The 20,678-nt window shown below is 43.1% G+C and overlaps 1 protein-coding gene across 2 annotated transcripts in view; it reads right to left on the reverse strand.

Moving 5' to 3' along the window:
* Positions 1–15,548, reverse strand: part of RGS11 (regulator of G protein signaling 11) — a 104,557-nt gene extending 89,009 nt beyond the window's left edge. For both annotated transcript variants that reach the window (XM_077274281.1, XM_077274280.1), the window contains exons 1-2: positions 15,419–15,548; positions 6,606–6,702 (exon numbers count right to left, since the gene is read on the reverse strand). In XM_077274281.1, the coding sequence (XP_077130396.1) occupies positions 6,606–6,702; positions 15,419–15,481 (160 nt within the window). In that variant the 5' untranslated portion in view covers positions 15,482–15,548. The remainder of the gene's footprint in view (positions 1–6,605; positions 6,703–15,418) is intronic.
* Between the last annotated feature and the right edge of the window lie 5,130 nt (positions 15,549–20,678).

Consider the following 20,678-nt stretch of genomic DNA (forward strand, 5'->3'; position numbering starts at 1 on the left):
TTTGGGACTAAAGCAATATTTTTGTGGGCAAAAATGCAATTTTCATTTTTTCTTTCCACGTTGCTTTAATTCCAGTGAAGCCCCTAAAAGGGTCAATAAACTTTTTGGATGTGGTTTTAAGCATTTTAAGGGTGTAGTTTTAAGAATGGGGTCACTTCCAGGTATTTTACGTCACATAGGCCCCTCAAAGTCAATCAAATGTGACGTGGTCTCTAAAAATATTGGTTTTGTACATTTTCTTGGAAAAATTAGACATTTCTGATAAACTTTTAACCCTTCTAACATCCTAATAATAAAAAATGATGTTTCACCAATGGAGCTGATGTGAAGAAGACATGTGGTAAATGTTATTTATTGACTATTTTGTGTGATATAACTATCTGGTTTAACGGGATAAAAATTAAGTTTGAAAATAGTAAAATGATCAAAATTTGTCAAATTTTTGTTATTTTCATAAACCCAGCAATCAATAATCAAAAGGAGTCTGGAGACTTCTGTACTTGGACACCACTCAAATAACACTTCTTAAAGGGGGTCTAGGAACTATCTGAGCTATCAGGTCTTGGGCAATGACCAATTATCTCCTACTTAGAGGGTCTAGATGACATGTGAAGTATGTGGTCTTGGCCGATGCCTCCTTACTGCCTACTAATGGATCTGGGAGCCATCTCAGCTTTTGGATCCTTGGGTACTGCCTGATTACTGTTTTATCCTCAGGAGTCTGGCTCCGTAGTTTACCAGATACATCAGTTCTGCACACGATCAATAGAAAGATCTTATAGGAAATGTAACATTCCGCTGCACAGTAAATTCTCCACCTCCTGTGACCAAGTAATCGCTTTCTCCTTTCAACCTCACCGTGGGCGTAAATAAAGGATAAGTCGTGGATAATAAGCAGCTTTTATGTGTTTTATGGTAATTGGTAAAGTTTGTACCAAAAAAATGCAACTTTAAGTTAGAATAAAGTATTATTGGAGCTTATCTATGGCATTAGGGCTAGCAGAATAGTGAGTGCAGCTCTGGGGTATAATACAGGATGTAACTCAGGATCAGTAATGTAATGTATGTACACAGTGACTGCACCAGCAGAATAGTGAGTGCAGCTCTGGAGTATAATACAGGATGTAACTCAGGATCAGTAATGTAATGTATGTACACAGTGACTGCACCAGCAGAATAGTGAGTGCAGCTCTGGGGTATAATACAGGATGTAACTCAGGATCAGTAATGTAATGTATGTACACAGTGACTGCACCAGCAGAATAGTGAGTGCAGCTCTGGGGTATAATACAGGATGTAACTCAGGATCAGTAATGTAATGTATGTACACAGTGACTGCACCAGCAGAATAGTGAGTGCAGCTCTGGGGTATAATACAGGATGTAACTCAGGATCAGTAATGTAATGTATGTACACAGTGACTGCACCAGCAGAATAGTGAGTGCAGCTCTAGAGGTTTATACAGGATGGAGGATAATGAATTCTGCATATTACGATGTGCCTTTCCTAGTTCTGTCTGACATTCTACAGTTTAAACAATTTCTGAAATCAATAAATTAAAGTCTATGAATTATTCACCATATTTCCTTGTATGGAGTCCTCTAACTTTCACAGGCCTGAATTATGGAAATGATAAAAACATAAATGTCGGTTTCTAGTACCAGTCACTTGCGGTTATCCGCTCCTCTTCCAGGCTTTATAGTGTGTATTTGCCAGATAAGATTGCTATTAATGGATCAGTGATAGTCATAGAGCCCCGGGCACAAACTAATGATCCAGGGGGGACCTGCGCCTCACCCCACTGAGATCTGCTGTGGATTCCCTTGTGGCTTTACAACGACCCCTCCATTATAGGTCACAGTAGGACATGGGCTTCCCAATATCCCAAGTCCCAGTGCCAGGGAGAAGATTGGATTAAGTACCGTTCCAATCTCACTTTCCAAAATTCTGAACTTTCTGAGCTCAAAACGTTTTTCTTCCTGTTACTTTAGAGATTTAACGAGCTCAGGAGATTCAGTTCGGTGGCGGAGCTCAGAGCCGGGAGCTTTCTGGAGACCATCAGTGGAGGATTTTTAATGTTCACCGGTCGTCTAAACCTGCGATCCTCTATTGTGGATAATGCAGAGCCTGGAAAGTAAAGCTCGGTACAAACGTACCGCCATCCCGTGCGTCACCGCCGTCTCTACTGGTTTTCCCAGGTCTCTCTGCTCTCGGAAAATCTCAGATCACAAACCACCACAGGTTATTATTACTTTTTTTCTGTTTAAGGGTAGAAAAGTTCACTTTATACAAAAATAAAGATCCAGAAGGGTGAAAATAAATTGGGCAGAACCTAAAGTTAGAAGGAACCTGGGTGACAACAAAGATGGCTGACATGACTGTTCCCACAGGGGTAGTCACTCAGTCTTTACAAACTCTTTTCAGTAGGGTGGCTCCTACTCTTTGGCTAACGACACATGTCGGAATTTTGGCAAAATCTGGTGCAGATTTAATTTTGCTTCATAACAAAGATTGAAATGAATTCCGGAACGTTTCTGCCTCTAGAATCTGAACGGATTTTCCGCACTTATTTGCTGCAAAGACGCATCCAAATTAGAATCAAGGGAAACCATTGAAACAAATCAATAAAATCCGATCCCCAAAAAAAATGAATTTCTGCAAGAGAAATTGTTGTGGATTTAAAAAAATAAAAATACAAGAAAAAGCCATTTTTGAGCTGATTCAGAACTTGGTGCTATTAAATAATTTTTTATGAGCAGAGAATTATTGAGAAAAATTAGAAATTTTAAAATTGTAAATTAAAAAAAAAATCTGCAGCGTGTCAATCCGTCAGGTGGAATTGCAGCTTTCACCCTTTGCAGTGGAAATCAGCAGCAAAACCCACACCCGACGCGCAGATCTGCTGTATAAAAATCTGCACCAATCCCGGGACCTGTGAATATCCCCTTAGGCTGCGTTCACACCTTATGTACTTAGTGCAGATTTTATACGAGTGAAATCTGCACTATTGTACAGTATCAGAAAGGTTTTACTTTAATTTTAGACACATGGGCGGCGGAATTCATACGAACATTGGCTTTGTGTTCATTTCTGATGCAGAAATTCTACTTTTTGGTGCTGATTTCCCCCTTTTCATTTCAATAGCAACCTGAAATTTGCCGGATTAGCTGCCGTCCTGGGGTTATTTTATTGCATTTTTTGGGATGTTTCCATAATTCCAGTTTATAATTCCATTTTAGAAAAATCCGCACCAAAAAAAAGCAGCGTACGAACATAAGATATTATTTACCATCAAATCCGGATGGAAAATGCACAATGTGCAAAGCACCCAAAAATCTATAGAAAATAAACTCCAGCTACTGTGGCCGGTTAACCCTTCATATGCCCACTCCCTGTACACCCGCTTATTAAATCTACCTTTAGCAAACATGAAATTCATGGAAATTTTTTTTTTCACCCCAGCAGGAAATTCTCAAGAACTTATCACTAACAACTCGGAACTACTGGAGCGTAAAAATATTCTCACCTAATTAGACGGTTTCTGAAATGTGCGCCCTGAGGAATTCACTGTTTGGAGATTTTCCAGAAAGGGGAAAATCTCAAGGAAGATTCCTTTAATGGAAGTGTGAGGAAGATGTAACCTAGGTCTGTAGATTCTCCAGTTTGAGGCCTCACAAATGCAATTCTTCTTAGCAGCGTGATAAGAAAATTAATAAAAAAATTTATTTTTTTTTAGAATTTTTTTTTTAAATTTCTAATCCCTTTGATGACATTCTAGATGAATGAAGAATTGGCTTAAACCTGGCAGGAGCATAGCTATAGGGGGTGCACATTTTTAAGTCCCGCCCTTAGGACCACCTCAAACAGAATGGAAAAGCCCATTTATGGGAGGAGTTTAAGAATGGTGAAATGCTCAGATTTTCAGGAATGTTGATATTTATCTGTACAGACAGTAAAGGCACTCCGTCCCTAGTGTATGAACGGTTTCAAGTTAGTACGGCTGATTTAAAGTGGATTTTTCCACCTTCACCTATGGCTATTATTGGATAGAGCTCGTAAAAATAAACAAGTTTGCAAGTTACAGTTTCTAAAAATTTTCAGCCGTTGTTGAGATATTAACATTTTTCTTTAGATAACAGCTCGTTGCCTAGGAGACCGACCACTGCTGGTTTAAAACTTGTAAGCAGTTCCCTGAAGCTGGACGGTATTAGGAAGTAACAGCGATCCTGGCAATACTTACAAGCTAAGAAAAAGAGCTTGTAAGCATTGAACATGTTTAACCACCGCTGTTACATAAAAAAAATTGGTCGGTCTCCTAGACAACGAGATGAGAAGAAAAGTATTAATATCTTAAAAATGGCTGCAAATTTTAACAAACAGTAAATTGCAAAAGTGCTTGTTTTTACAAGCACTATCTGACAATATCCATCTGTAACGATGGGGAGGATCCCGTTAAATCTTCAGAAATGTGGAGTTAAATTTTTTTAATTTGATTGACATTTCATAAGTAATTACATTAATTACTACACATTTATGGCTATAAAGGACGACGTTTTTAGACATTTTTATATATAAGTCAGTCCAAACAAAACAGTCAAAACAGCTCCAAGACCTCTGTTTTTAGAAGACTCAACTCTTTAAAAGTTTTGGCCCTGTTACCCAAAGATCTGGGGGTAATTAATGGATCTGAATCCTAACACTAATTAGAAGTAATATATCTCTAGAATAAAACCATCTAAGGTAAACTCGTGTTTACCCATCAAGCCAAATGAGACCCAACAACTACACTTATACTGTGGCTTGTAAAAGTCTTGGCACCCCTGGTTAAAATGACTGTTATGTGAACCGTTACGCAAGATGAAATGATCTCTAAAAGGCCGAATATTACAGATGACACATTTCCTTTTGTATTTTGGGCAAAAAAAACAAATATATTTTCATATTTTACATTTTTAAAATTACAAAAAGGAAAATGGTCTGATGCTAAAGTTTGGGCACCCTGCATGGTTAGTACCTAGTAGCACCCCCTTTTGCAAGTATCACAACTTGTAAACACTTTTTTCATCCATTCTTCCTTGGAGAATTCCTCCAGTTCTGTGAGATTCCATTCTCTGCTATTTTGAGGTCTAGCCACAGATTTTCAATGATGTTCAGATCAGGGGACTGTGAGGGCCATTGTAAAACCTTCAGCTTGCGCCTTTTGAGGTCGACTATTGTGGATTGTGATGTGTGTTTAGGATCATTCTCCATTTGTAGAAGCCATCCTCTTCCTCTTTTCAGCTTCAACTTTTTTACAGATGGTGTTATGTTTGCATCAAGAATTTGTTGAAATTTCATTGAATCCATTCTTCCCTCTACTCATAAAATATTCCTCATGTCATTGGCTGCAACACAACCCCAAAGCATGATGGATCCACCCCCATGCTTAATGGTGGGCAAGATGTTCTTTTCCTGAATTTCTGGGCCCTCTTTTCTCCACACATACCTCTGATCATTGTGGCCAAATAATTCTATTTTATCCTCATTGGTCCACAGGACTTGTTTCCAAAATGCACCAGGCTTGCTTAGATGTTCTTTTGCATACTTCTGCTGCTGAATTTTATGCTGAGGACGCAGGAGAGGTTTTCTTCTGATGACTCTTCCATGAAGGCCATATTTGTGCAGGTGTCTCTGAACAGTAGAACAATGTACAAGCGGGGGTTCTGATTTTCCTCTCTAGCAATTCTACGAGCAGCTCTCACTGAAATTTTGCTTGGTCTTCCAGACCTTATCTTGACCTCCACTGTTCCTGGTAGCTGCCATTTCTTAATTACATATTGAACTGAGGAAAGGGCGACTTGAAAATGCTTTGCTCTCTTCTTACAGCCTTCTCCTGCTTTGTGAGCCTCCACCATTTTCATTTTCAGCGTGCTAGGCAGCTGCTTAGAAGAACCCATGGCTGCTATTTTTTGGCACAAGGTTAGAGGAGGCTAGGTTTTTATCAAGCTGGGAAATTTCCATTGCCTGGCCTTTCCTAACGATTATGGTGAACAAGTAATAACTGACAGGCTGATTAAGGTCTGAAATATTGGTTAAAGTTATCTGAGAACATAAATCTCCAAGGGTGCCCAAACTTTTGCATTGACCCATTTTCTAATTTTTAAAATGAAAAAAAAAAAAAAAAGACAATATTTTTTTGCCTAAAATACAAAAGAAATGTGTCATCTTTAACTTTAGTCCTTTTAGAGATCATTTTTGACATAGTTACATAGGTTGAAAAAACACCCCGGTCCATCAAGTTGAACCTTTCTCCTCCAATTAATCATTTTATCACAAAATTGACTATAACTCACAATGTTGTGAGTACTGAGGGTACAGCCCTTGTATAATCGATGCTATAGTGTCGGCCTTTACTACCTCTTGTGGTCGGCGTTCCACATTCTGTCTGCCCTAACCGTAAAGAATCCTTTCCTGTTTAGCTGTCGGAATCGCCTTTCTTCCACTCGCAATGAGTGACCTCAGGTCCTTGATATTACTGAGCAATAAGAGCTGTATTAGTAAAAATAATACAAGTCTGAAGGAAAAAAAAGCAAAATTAAAATGAATAATTGAAAATCAAGACTTACCCGTCATGGCGTGCGGGATGACAGTGATCAGCAAGCGCTGGTTCCTCATCTTAATACCGATATCTGGGTCTTGCATAGCCACAATCAGGCGCTCCATCTAATGTGAGACAGAAGTAACGCAATTAAAGGGGAGGATGTTAAAAGAGAACATTGTGATTTCTATAGATGAAGCAATAATCTTTACTCTGGAAAGAGGTTTATCCTATGTACAAGAATATAACTACTATAATACTGCCCCCTATGTACAAGAATATAACTGCTATAATACTGCTCCTATGTACAAGAATATAACTACTATAATACTGCTCCTATGTACAAGAATATAACTACTATAATACTGCCCCTATGTACAAGAATATAACTACTATAATACTGCCCCCTATGTACAATAATATAACTACTATAATACTGTCCCTATGTACAAGAATATAACTACTATAATACTGCTCCTATGTACAAGAATATAACTACTATAATACTGCTCCTATGTACAAGAATATAACTACTATAATACTGCTCCTATGTACAAGAATATAACTACTATAATACTGCCTCCTATGTACAAGAATATAACTACTATAATACTGCCCCTATGTACAAGAATATAACTTCTATAATACTGCCCCCTATGTACAAGAATATAACTACTATAATACTGCTCCTATGTACAAGAATATAACTACTATAATACTGCTCCTATGTACAAGAATATAACTAGTATAATACTGCTCCTATGTACAAGAATATAACTACTATAATACTGCCCCCTATGTACAATAATATAACTACTATAATACTGTCCCTATGTACAAGAATATAACTACTATAATACTGCTCCTATGTACAAGAATATAACTACTATAATACTGCTCCTATGTACAAGAATATAACTACTATAATACTGCTCCTATGTACAAGAATATAACTACTATAATACTGCCTCCTATGTACAAGAATATAACTACTATAATACTGCCCCCTATGTACAATAATATAACTACTATAATACTGTCCCTATGTACAAGAATATAACTACTATAATACTGCTCCTATGTACAAGAATATAACTACTATAATACTGCTCCTATGTACAAGAATATAACTACTATAATACTGCTCCTATGTACAAGAATATAACTAGTATAATACTGCCTCCTATGTACAAGAATATAACTACTATAATACTGCCCCCTATGTACAATAATATAACTACTATAATACTGTCCCTATGTACAAGAATATAACTACTATAATACTGCCCCTATGTACAAGAATATAACTACTATAATACTGCTCCTATGTACAAGAATATAACTAGTATAATACTGCCCCTATGTACAAGAATATAACTACTATAATACTGCTCCTATGTACAAGAATATAACTACTATAATACTGCTCCTATGTACAAGAATATAACTACTATAATACTGCCCCTATGTACAAGAATATAACTACTATAATACTGCTCCTATGTACAAGAATATAACTACTATAATACTGCTCCTATGTACAAGAATATAACTACTATAATACTGCTCCTATGTACAAGAATATAACTACTATAATGCTGCCCCTATGTACAGTAATATAACCACTAATATCGCAGTCCTGTATAATGTACACAGCGGTGCACAGACCAATCTGTCTTACTATGGGCGGTTTATACTGTGACATTTGTGTAATTGCACCATCAGTTCGGTCTCTGGCAGTAGAATTTCATCTAGAAGGAGATTATCTCTGTGGATTTCTGAGTATTTTCACCAAATGCATTTCCGCCAAGTGGCCACTTCAGTGTCAGCTCATCCGGTCGTGTTATATCGGTACAATGTCATTTCTGCTTTCAGCTCAGAAGGGAGAAATCATTGGCGATCAGTGGGCAGTGACTGTGTTCTCGTGTATCTCAGCCTGGGATGTGTGATACGCCCCGCGCACCTGCCGGCTGTTCATCACTATGAAGTGAATATTCGATGTAATCAGACGAATTCTCCTCCCGCTCTGATTAGCAGATTCTTCTCTTCTTGTCGGAGATTGTTTGGTTTCTTGCTGAGTGGAGTCTGAGCACAGATGGCGGAGTCTGCGCCGCTCAACAAATCTGCACTGGGCGCCGTCCAGAGGGGGAGAAGATCTGCGCAGCCACCGACAACCAACATGGCCACCACTGCGGGAACCAAACTCCTAAAGTATGGCCACCCAGAGGGGCAGACATTTTATCTGATGGGAGAAGGGTGCGGGGTCTCCAAATTTATTCTGCAGCGGGACGACGACCCCCCAATATCCGGCCAATGTCAATAACAATGAGGAGTCCTGGGGGTGATGATCCGGGAACACAGAGCGCTGAGCTCACATGAGACAGAAGGATCCGCACAAGCCTCATACACAGAAGATCTGGGGTCAGCTCTCCAAGATGTTGGGAACAACCTGTGTACAAGTGACCAAGAAGTGATGGAGGCGATGGGCGGTCACCAGATACCGATGATGGAGGCGACGGGCGGTCACCAGATACTGATGATGGAGGCGACGGGCAGTCACCAGATACTGATGATGGAGGAGACGGGCAGTCACCAGATACTGATGATGGAGGAGACGGGCAGTCACCAGATACTGATGATGGAGGAGACGGGCAGTCACCAGATACTGATGATGGAGGCGACGGGCGGTCACCAGATACTGATGATGGAGGTGATGGGTGGTCACCAGATACTGATGATGAAGGTGAAGGGCAGTCACTAGATACTGATGATGGAGGAGACGGGCAGTCACCGGATACTGATGATGGAGGAGATGGGTAGTCACCAGATACTGATGATGGAGGAGACGGGCAGTCACCAGATACTGATGATGGAGGCGACGGGCAGTCACCAGATACTGATGATGGAGGAGACGGGCAGTCACCAGATACTGATGATGGAGGAGACGGGCAGTCACCAGATACTGATGATGGAGGAGACGGGCAGTCACCAGATACTGATGATGGAGGAGACGGGCAGTCACCAGATACTGATGATGGAGGAGACGGGCAGTCACCAGATACTGATGATGGAGGTGATGGGTGGTCACCAGATACTGATGATGGAGGCGACGGGCAGTCACCAGATACTGATGATGGAGGAGACGGGCAGTCACCGGATACTGATGATGGAGGAGATGGGTAGTCACCAGACACTGATGATGGAGGTGATGGGCGGTCACCAGACACTGATGATGGAGGCGACAGACGGTCACCGGATACTGATGATGGAGGAGACGGGCAGTCACCAGATACTGATGATGGAGGCGACAGACGGTCACCGGATACTGATGATGGAGGGGACGGGCAGTCACCGGACACTGATGATGGAGGTGACGGGCCGTCACTAGATACTGATGATGGAGGCGACGGGCGGTCACCAGATACTGATGATGGAGGCGACTGGCAGTCACCGGACACTGATGATGGAGGTGATGGGTGGTCACCAGATACTGATGATGGAGGCGACTGGCAGTCACCGGACACTGATGATGGAGGCGATGGGTGGTCACCAGATACTGATGATGGAGGCGACGGGCTGTCACCGGACAATGATGATGGAGGAGACGGGCAGTCACCGGACACTGATGATGGAGGCGACGGGCAGTCACCGGATACTGATGATGGAGGCGACGGGCAGTCACCGGATACTGATGATGGAGGAGACGGGCAGTCACCGGACACTGATGATGGAGGAGACGGGCAGTCACCGGATACTGATGATGGAGGAGACGGGCAGTCACCGGATACTGATGATGGAGGAGACGGGCAGTCACCGGATACTGATGATGGAGGTGACGGGCCGTCACTAGATACTGATGATGAAGGAGACGGGAAGTCACCAGATACTGATGATGGAGGCAACAGACGGTCACCGGATACTGATGATGGAGGGGACGGGCAGTCACCGGACACTGATGATGGAGGTGACGGGCCGTCACTAGATACTGATGATGGAGGTGACGGGCGGTCACCGGATACTGATGATGGAGGTGACGGGCCGTCACTAGATACTGATGATGGAGGCGACGGGCGGTCACCAGATACTGATGATGGAGATGACAGGCAGTCAGCGGACACTGATGATGGAAGCGACGGGCGGTCACCAGATACTGATGATGAAGGTGATGGGCAGTTACCCGATACTGATGATGGAGGTGACGGGCAGTCACCAGATACTGATGATGGAGGCAATGGGCAGTCACCAGATACTGATGATGGAGGCGACAGGCGGACACTGGATACTGATGATGGAGGCGACAGGCGGTCACCAGATACTGATGATGGAGGCGACAGGCGGACACCGGATACTGATGATGGAGGCGACGGGCGGTCACAAGACAAGGATAGGATTTACATTTTCTCTTTTGCTCGTTCCCTTAGTTTATTTTATCCACCACCAATATCACTTTCATACAGTCATCCACAGTCCACGATTGCTTTTCCTTAGCCCATTGTAACCTTGTTTTTTTCTGTTCAGGTGTTAATGATGGCTTTCCTTTAGCTTTTCTGTATGTAAATCCCATTTCCTTTAGGCGGTTTCTTACAGTTCGGTCACAGACGTTGACTCCAGTTTCCACCCATTTGTTCCTCATTTGTTTTGTTGTGCATTTCCTGTTTTGGAGTCATATTGCTTTAAGTTTCCGATTTTGACGCTTTGATGTCCTCCTTGGTCTACCAGTATGTTTGCCTTTAACAACCTTCCCATGTTGTTTGTATTTGGTCCAGATTTCAGACACAGGTGACTGTGAACAACCAACATCTTTTGCAACATTGTGTGATGATTTACCCTCTTTTAAGAGTTTGATAATCCTCTCCTTTGTTTCAATTGACATCTCTCGTGTTGGAGCCATGAATCATGTCAGTCCACTTGGTGCAACAGCTCTCCAAGGTGTGATCACTCCTTTTTAGATGCAGACTAACGAGCAGATCTAATTTGATGCAGGTGTTAGTTTTGGGTATGAAAATTTACCGGCTGATTCCATAATTTTTTCCTCAGAATTAAGTGATTCCATAATTTTTCCCTATGCTTGGTTAAAAAAGTAATCATTACTGACTACCATATGTTTTGTGCTTGATTTCTTTTAGTGTTTCTTAAAGCCAGAAGTTGCCACTTGAAATGACTTTAGTTTTGTGCCATGTCTGTGATCTGCTTTTTTTCTACAAAATTAAACAACTGAATGAACATCCTCCAAGGCCTGTGATTCCATAATTTTTGCCAGGGGTTGTAGTAAGGAGATAGTGGATGAGACGGAGTAGTCTGGGGGCTGTGAGGGGGGATGATGGAGGTGGTTGTAAGGATATGGTAAGAGATGATGAGTGTGATGGCGGGTGAGGATGGTCGAATTGATGACAGATGGTGGTCTATGGTGGTGATTTATTATGAGGTGGTGATATTAGGGGTGATAGTTATTATGGGGGTGGTGATGTTAGGGGTGATACTTATTATGGGGTGGTGATGTTAGGGGTGATACTTATTATGGGGTGGTGATGTTAGGGGTGATACTTATTATGGGGGTGGTGATGTTAGGGGTGATAGTTATTATGGGGGTGGTGATGTTAGGGGTGATAGTTATTATGGGGTGATGATGTTAGGGGTGATACTTATTACGGGGGTGGTGATGTTAGGGGTGATAGTTATTATGGGGGTGGTGATGTTAGGGGTGATACTTATTATGGGGTGGTGATGTTAGGGGTGATAGTTATTATGGGGGTGGTGATGTTAGGGGTGATACTTATTATGGGGGTGGTGATGTTAGGGGTGATAGTTATTATGGGGGTGGTGATGTTAGGGGTGATACTTATTATGGGGTGGTGATGTTAGGGGTGATAGTTATTATGGGGGTGGTGATGTTAGGGGTGATAGTTATTATAGGGTGGTGATGTTAGGGGTGATAGTTATTATGGGGTGGTGATGTTAGGGGTGATAGTTATTATGGGGGTGATGTTGGGAGTGATGGAGGAGACAGGGTGTGTAATGGTGGCAGTTATAATGTGGGTGATGATGGGGGTGATGGGTATTAGACTGGTGGCGGCGGTGCTGGTAATGATGCGGGTGATGATGAGGTGATGGGTATTAGACTGGTGGCAGCGGTGCTGGTATGATGCGGGTGACAATGGGAGTGATGGGTATTAGACTGGTGGCAGCGGTGCTGGTAATGATGCGGGTGATGATGGGGTGATGGGAATTAGACTGGTGGCAGCGGTGCTGGTATGATGCGGGTGATGATGGGAGTGATGGGTATTAGACTGGTGGCAGCGGTGCTGGTATGATGCGGGTGATGATGGGGGTGAGGGGTATTAGACTGGTGGCAGCGGTGCTGGTATGATGTGGGTGATGATGGGGGTGAGGGGTATTAGACTGGTGACAGCGGTGCTGGTAATGATGCGGGTGATGATGAGGTGATGGGTATTAGACTGGTGGCAGCGGTGCTGGTATGATGCGGGTGATGATGGGGTGATGGGTATTAGACTGGTGGCAGCGGTGCTGGTATGATGCGGGTGATGATGGGGGTGAGGGGTATTAGACTGGTGGCAGCGGTGCTGGTAATGATGCGGGTGATGATGGGGGTGATGGGTATTAGACTGGTGGCAGCGGTGCTGGTAATGATGCGGGTGATGATGGGAGTGATGGGTATTAGACTGGTGGCAGCGGTGCTGGAAATGATGCGGGTGATGATGGGAGTGATGGGTATTACACTGGTGGCAGCGGTGCTGGTAATGATGCGGGTGATGATGGGAGTGATGGGTATTACACTGGTGGCAGCGGTGCTGGTAATGATGTGGGTGATGGGTATTAGACTGGTGGCAGCGGTGCTCGTAATGATGCGGGTGATGGGTATTAGACTGGTGGCAGCGCTGCTGGTAATGATGTGGGTGATGGGTATTAGACTGGTGGCAGCGGTGCTGGTAATGATGCGGGTGATGATGGGGGTGATGGGTATTAGACTGGTGGCAGCGCTGCTGGTAATGATGTGGGTGATGATGGGAGTGGTGGTCGCTCCGCGCTCACCCAGCAGATTCCATTTCATCTATATATAACTCGCTTTATCTGGGAACTTGCTCCGTGTCCTGATGTAACTGCAGCCGCTCGCTCATTATCCTGCGGGGAGCGCGGCCTCAGCGAGTGCAGGAACGAGGGACACGCGGAATGTAGCAGAGCCGACGCTGTCATCACACTGTCATCTCTGCATTTACATAGGACTGCACTTCTGATCATGAAGAGACGAGGTTTACACTGGACTGCGGCTAATCCATCACAAATAACCTACTCACAATGTGTTATCTGAGATATTTACATAGGACTGCATGTTATCCTACTACATTGTCATATCATGAAGCGTTATCTGTACATAGGACAGCTGCATTATCTTTTTATCTGAGTATTTGCATAGGACTGCAAATAAACCTATTGCCTTATCTTATGTGTGTAATCTACTGCTATACATAGGACTGCAAGTGAACCTACTGTTTTACATTACAATGCATTATCTGTGGTTTTACATAGGACTGCAGGCAACGCTAAAGATGATTTTATCACATTATTTCAAGCATTAAATAGTTCTGAAAGTAAACCTACTTTCTCATCGTGCACATGTGATTGATGGCTTTACATGGGACTGCTAGTAAACAATTTGTAGTACATTGTGATGTAATAACTGTGCTTTTACCTGGGACTGCAGGTAATGACACAGGTGATTTCATCACATTACTACAGAGTTTACCTCATGTGTACAATCTGTGACTTTACATAGGACTGCAAGTAATCCTACTATATTTCGTTTTAATGCATTTTATGTACTTTTACATAGGACTGCAGGTAACGGTACAAGTTATTTTTCACATATTGACATAGGACTGCAAGTAAACCTACTACCGTATCTTATGTGTGCGATCTGTGGCTTTACATAGGACTGCAAGTAACCCTACTGTGTTAAATTATAATGCATTATCTGTGACTTTACATAGGACTGCTGGTAACGTTACATATTATCACATTATCTCAGGTTTCCCACAGGACTGCAATTAAACCTACTGCCTTATCTTAAGTGTGTGAGCTATGGCTTTACATAGGTCTGCAAGTAAACTTACGGTATGACGTTTTACGTAGGACTGCGAGAAATGTTATGGATTATTTTATTACACTATCTCAAGCATTACACGAGACTAAAAGTAAACCCCATCTTGTATCTTGTCAGTATGATCTGAGGCTTTACATGGGACTGCCAGTAAACACCCTGTGGTATGTTATAATGCATTATCTTTGGATTTACATAGGACTGCGGGTAATGAGAACATGATTTAACGTGATATGATTTTATCACATTATCACTGGCTTTACCTTACGCGTATGATCTGTGCTTTGCACAGGACTGCAAGTAAACCTGCTGTATTAAGTTATAACGCCCTATCTGTATTTTTACATAGGACTGCCGGTAGTGCTACAGCTTATTTTATCACGTCATCTCAGTCTTTCTATAGGACTGCAAATAATGTGTAGGATCGGTAAGTTTACATAGGACTGCTAGTAATCCTCCTTCATTAAATTATACCGTATCTATGAATTTACATGGGACTGCAGGTATTTTTATGATTATTATATCCTGATATACAAGTGAGTCCTGTACAGCGCGGAGTGACACGTTCAGCTCTGCTACATCCATAGTCTGCGGTCGCCCACGAGGAGTGCGCTACGTACCCCGGCGGCGACATCTGGAGCAGCGGCGACATCTGGAGCAGCGTCGCCCCTCGCTCCCTCCACATCTGTCTGCAAGGAGTTAAACCTGCCTGTGAGATGGCTTACCTTGGTCAGACATGACATCTGGACTTTGTAGTTCTTCCCGTGCTGCAGGTTATTGATGGTCATGATGAGGAGGAGGAGGAGAGGAGCAGATCTGTGTGTGTCCCCTCCTGAGCCCAGGCAGCTGTGTGAGCAGGAGATGGGGAGCCCGAGCTCGGCTGCTGCCTGCTGCCACCTGCTGGACGACATGAGGCACTGCAGGGGAGGCAGAATGCAGGAGACACAGATGGAGCAGAGCTGAGATTGGGACAAATCTGGTACCAAGAAAATAAGAAACAGCGCCACCCCTGTCTACAGGTTGTATCTGGTACTCCAGCTCAGTTCTTATGATGTGAATGGGGCTGAGCTAAGGTGCAGTACCAGACACTAACTGTAGCCAAGGGTGGCGCTGTTTTTTTTTTAATTATTTCATTTACAAGAAGGAAACCATATTTTCTCTTTTCCTGGAGCCCATTTATAAGAGGTTTTCTCATCGAAGTCCTCCCTTTTAATAGCAACTGACAAGTGAGTGTCAGGCTACTTAATAACTAATCGTCATCAGTTTAACTAATCGTCATCAGTTGCTCATTTTCATGCACCGTTGTATTACAATATGTCCATATATTACCTGGGGGGGTACAAGGGTCTACAGGTCTGCCACCTGCATGTAACACCATCATATAGGATGGTACCTGTCTGCAATGAGGAAAGGAACGACACCTGGTGGTCACTGGTGGTATTGCGCTGTTTGAGTTAGATATTTATAGTTATACTTATTTAATTATTCCCATCTTTTCCCCATTAGTTTAATTTGGTATCACGTGGAAGTTTCACAATTTCACTTGTTTTTGCCTTGAGAAGAAAACAGGTTCTGCTGAGACACTTCTCCAGGGGACACGTCTGTTTATGTTATTAGGTTTTCTGCATAAATCTTTGTATATTACCATGTTCTGGTAAAGTATTTCCTGTTATGACAGATAACATAATTCTAGAAGAGATACTGGGGTGGGATGGCTCTGCCATCTAGTGGTCATCCTTAAAGTGGCACAAACCCTGCGTAGCAAACCATGCTAAGGACTGGTGCCCATATACTACCAGTGCCCATATAATACTGCCGACCATCTCACCCTGCACTTACAGCTGTCTACTGATGGGTGTCTCTTTTGTAGAAAATTATGGCTTAGCTTCTTTAAAAAGTCAAATATTCATTAAAAAAAACAGCTGTCTCCACTAGGTGGCAGCAGAGAGTCAGCTTTCTTCTGCCTGTAGGAGAGCTAGTGCCTTAAGCAGCTGTCTCCACTAGGTGGCAGCAGAGAGTCAGCTTCCTTCTGCCTATAAGAGAGCTATTGTCATAAGCAGCTCTCTCTCCACTAGGTGGCAGCAGAGAGTCAGCTTTCTTCTGCCTGTAGGAGAGCTAGTGCCATAAGCAGCTGTCTCCACTAGGTGGCAGCAGAGAGTCAGCTTCCTTCTGCCTGTAAGAGAGCTATTGTCATAAGCAGCTGTCTCCACTAGGTGGCAGCAGAGAGTCAGCTTCCTTCTGCCTATAAGAGAGCTATTGCCATAAGCAGCTCTCTCTCCACTAGGTGACCGCAAAGAGTCAGCTTTCTTCTGCCTGTAGGAGAGCTAGTGCCATAAGCAGCTCTCTTCACTAGGTAGCAGCAGAGAGTCAGCTTTCTTCTGCCTGTAAGAGAGCTATTCCCATAAGCAGCTGTCTCCACTAGGTGGCAGCAGAGAGTCAGCTTCCTTCTGCCTGTAGGAGAGCTATTCCCATAAACAGCGGTCTCCATTAGGTGGCAGCAGAGAGTCAGCTATCTTTCTTCTGCCTGTAGGAGAGCTAGTGCCTTAAAAAGCAGCTGTCTCCACTAGGTGGCAGCAGACAATAGGAGAGCTATTCCAATAAGCAGCTCTCTCCACTTGGTGGCAGCAGAGAGCCAGCTTTCTTCTGCCTGTAAGAGCTATTGCCATAAGCAGCTCTCTCTGCTAGGTGGCCGCAAAGAGTCAGCTTTCTTCTGCCTGTAAGAGAGCTATTCCCATAAGCAGCTGCCTCCACTGGGTGGCAGCAGAGAGTCAGCTTTCTTCTGCCTGTAGGAGAGCTAGTGCCTTAAGCAGCTCTCTCCACTAGGTGGCAGCAGAGAGCCAGCTTTCTTCTGCCTGTAAGAGCTAATAACATAAGCAGCTGTCTCCACTAGGTGGCAGCAGAGAGACAGCTTTATTTCTTCTGCCTGTAAGAGAGCTATTGCCATAAGCAGCTGTCTCCACTAGGTGGCAGCAGAGAGACAGCTTTATTTCTTCTGCCTGTAAGAGAGCTATTGCCATAAGCAGCTGTCTCCACTAGGTGGCAGCAGAGAGACAGCTTTATTTCTTCTGCCTGTAAGAGAGCTATTGCCATAAGCAGCTGTCTCCACTAGGTGGCAGCAGAGAGACAGCTTTATTTCTTCTGCCTGTAAGAGAGCTATTGCCATAAGCAGCTGTCTCCACTAGGTGGCAGCAGAGAGCCAGCTTTCTTCTGCCTGTAGGAGAGCTAGTGCCATAAGCAGCTGTCTCCACTAGGTGGCAGCAGAGAGTCAGCTTCCTTCTGCCTGTAAGAGAGCTATTGCCATAAGCAGCTGTCTCCACTAGGTAGCAGCAGAGAGTCAGCTTTCTTCTGCCTGTAGGAGAGCTAGTGCCATAAGCAGCTGTCTCCACTAGGTGGCAACAGAGAGTGAGCTTTCTTCTGCCTGTAGGAGAGCTAGTGCCATAAGCAGCTGTCTCCACTTGCTAGCAGCAGAGAGTCAGCTTCCTTCTGCCTGTAAGAGAGCTATTCCCATAAGCAGCTGTCTCCACTAGGTGGCAGCAGAGAATAGGAGAGCTAATTTGCATGTTTTTTTTCCCAGGAGGCATTACCTTGCCTATAAGTCTCCCTATGCCAGGTGGATAGACAGAACCCTGCACCATCCTTACGATGCCGGTGTGGGGATTTTTGCAGAGTGTTGCATGGATGAAGATGACTTCCTATGTTGTAGCGGCTGTAAGGAAATATCTGGGCACTTGAGGAACACTCACGTCCTACTACATACATTATTAGGAGGCAGCTGACATCATGTACTCAGAATACAGCTCACACAGCAAGAAAAGCATTAACCCTTTAATAGTTTAAAGGACTATACCGACTTAGAAAGATATTGCTGTGATGCATCAGCCCTTTATGTTTGGTGGGGGGTCTGACCTCTTAAGACCCCAACTGATCGGGAGAATGAAGAAGCTCAGCTGCCGTTTTCTGCACGGAGTTTGGCCAAGGAAACCATAGACGATTGAGACCCTGAGGGTCCCAGACTTCAGACCCCCACAAACCATAAAGTGGTAATGATCATGCAGAAATAAATGCAGATATGACAAGGCTAAGCTGCCATATTACAGGACAAGAAGTGTTGTCATAGGGACAGAGGAGTTGCAGGTTTACACTCCAATCAGGAATACAGTGAAAAACAAGTTTTGATATCTTTAGTAAAAGGGGCTTGTGTATAATGTTCCTTTAATTTCCACCCTTAAACACTATGTTTTTACGCAAATAGTCCATAATTCTGTCATATTCTGTCATATGGCTTAAAATCCTCTTCATGGGCAACGAATAAATTATGAATACCTGCTGCCATCACTAGGGGGCGCTGACTGCATACAGTGTGATCAGTATTCACTGCGCTCCTGAGCTCCCTCTAGTGGTGACTGCAGGAAGTCACCATCTTATTTCAAGTCCCTACAGGGGAACTGGAGCAGAATTCATTATAAGGACATATGATGAAATTAATAAGTTCAGGATATTGGACCAGAAACAAGACGAAGATAAAAGTATCTGATAAGAGGGCATCGGATACGTTACGCACATTGGATACATTACACACGTTTTTCTGTAGGATGATCTGGTCTCGGTGTATGATACACTCATCTGATGGTTCATCGTTTACTTTGGTGCCTCTTACGAAGAGAGACGTCCCCATTAATCTAGGAAACCGAGAGGTTAAATTATACTGAAAGATGAGACAAATTAGATGTGTTTGCTTCGAGAAAGGCGGAGAGATGACCTAATTACATTCTATAAATAAAGTCATGGTCTGTACGGTGATTAGCCTGACAAACGTGCTCATCCATCCCTCACAGGGCAGGTAACGAGAGGTCAGCGCTAGCCGACCAGCCAAACTTCTTCATGACCAACACTTTTATATAGGGTAGATATGAGCATTGGCACCAGACTAATATTTCTGTCACCCGGTCACCCATAATACCCTCCTTCTTGCAGCCCTTCTGGACCCTCCATCACAGTATGGAGCCTCCTCTGTCCTTTTTTCTTCCTATAGAGTGAAGAACATCATCTGGTGTCAGTGAAAATTATTTATTTGTACATCAGGGATGTGTCAGACAAGCCAGAACAAAATATTATAGTGACATAGACAAGGAGGAAGTAGCTAGCTTCTCTAATGTCAGATGAGTAATGTAGGAAGTAGCTAGCTTCTCCTCTAATACCAGATGAGTAATGTAGGAAGTAGCTAGCTTCTCTAATGTCAGATGAGTAATGTAGGAAGTAGCTAGCTTCTCCTCTAATATCAGATGAGTAATGTAGGAAGTAGCTAGCTTCTCTAATGTCAGATGAGTAATGTAGGAAGTAGCTAGCATCTCCTCTAATGTCAGATGAGTAATGTAGGAAAGTAGCTAGCATCTCCTCTAATGTCAGATGAGTAATGTAAGAAGTAGCTAGCTTCTCTAATATCAAATGAGTAATGTAGGAAGTAGCTAGCTTCTCCTCTAATGTCAGATGAGTAATGTAGGAAGTAGCTAGCTTCTCCTCTAATGTCAGATGAGTAATGTAGGAAGTAGCTAGCTTCTCTAATGTCAGATGAGTAATGTAGGAAGTAGCTAGCTTCCCCTCTAATGTCAGATGTGCAATGTAGGAAGTAGCTAGCTTCTCTAATGTCAGATGAGTAATGTAGAAAGTAGCTAGCTTCCCCTCTAATGTCAGATGAGTACTGTAGGAAGTAGCTAGCTTCTCCTCTAATGTCAGATGAGTAATGTAGGAAGTAGCTAGCTTCCCCTCTAATGTCAGATGAGTAATGTAGGAAGTACTGTAGCTAGCTTCTCTAATGTCAGATGAGTACTGTAGGAAATAGCTAGCTTCTCTAATGTCAGATGAGTACTGTAGGAAGTAGCTAGCTTCTCCTCTAATGTCAGATGAGTAATGTAGGAAGTAGCTAGCCTATCTAATGTCAGATAAGTAATATAGGAAGTAGCTAGCTTCCCCTCTAATGTCAGATGA

Source organism: Ranitomeya variabilis, chromosome 7 (genome assembly GCF_051348905.1).
Source record: "Ranitomeya variabilis isolate aRanVar5 chromosome 7, aRanVar5.hap1, whole genome shotgun sequence".
In the NCBI taxonomy this organism is placed as follows: Eukaryota; Metazoa; Chordata; class Amphibia; order Anura; family Dendrobatidae; genus Ranitomeya; species Ranitomeya variabilis.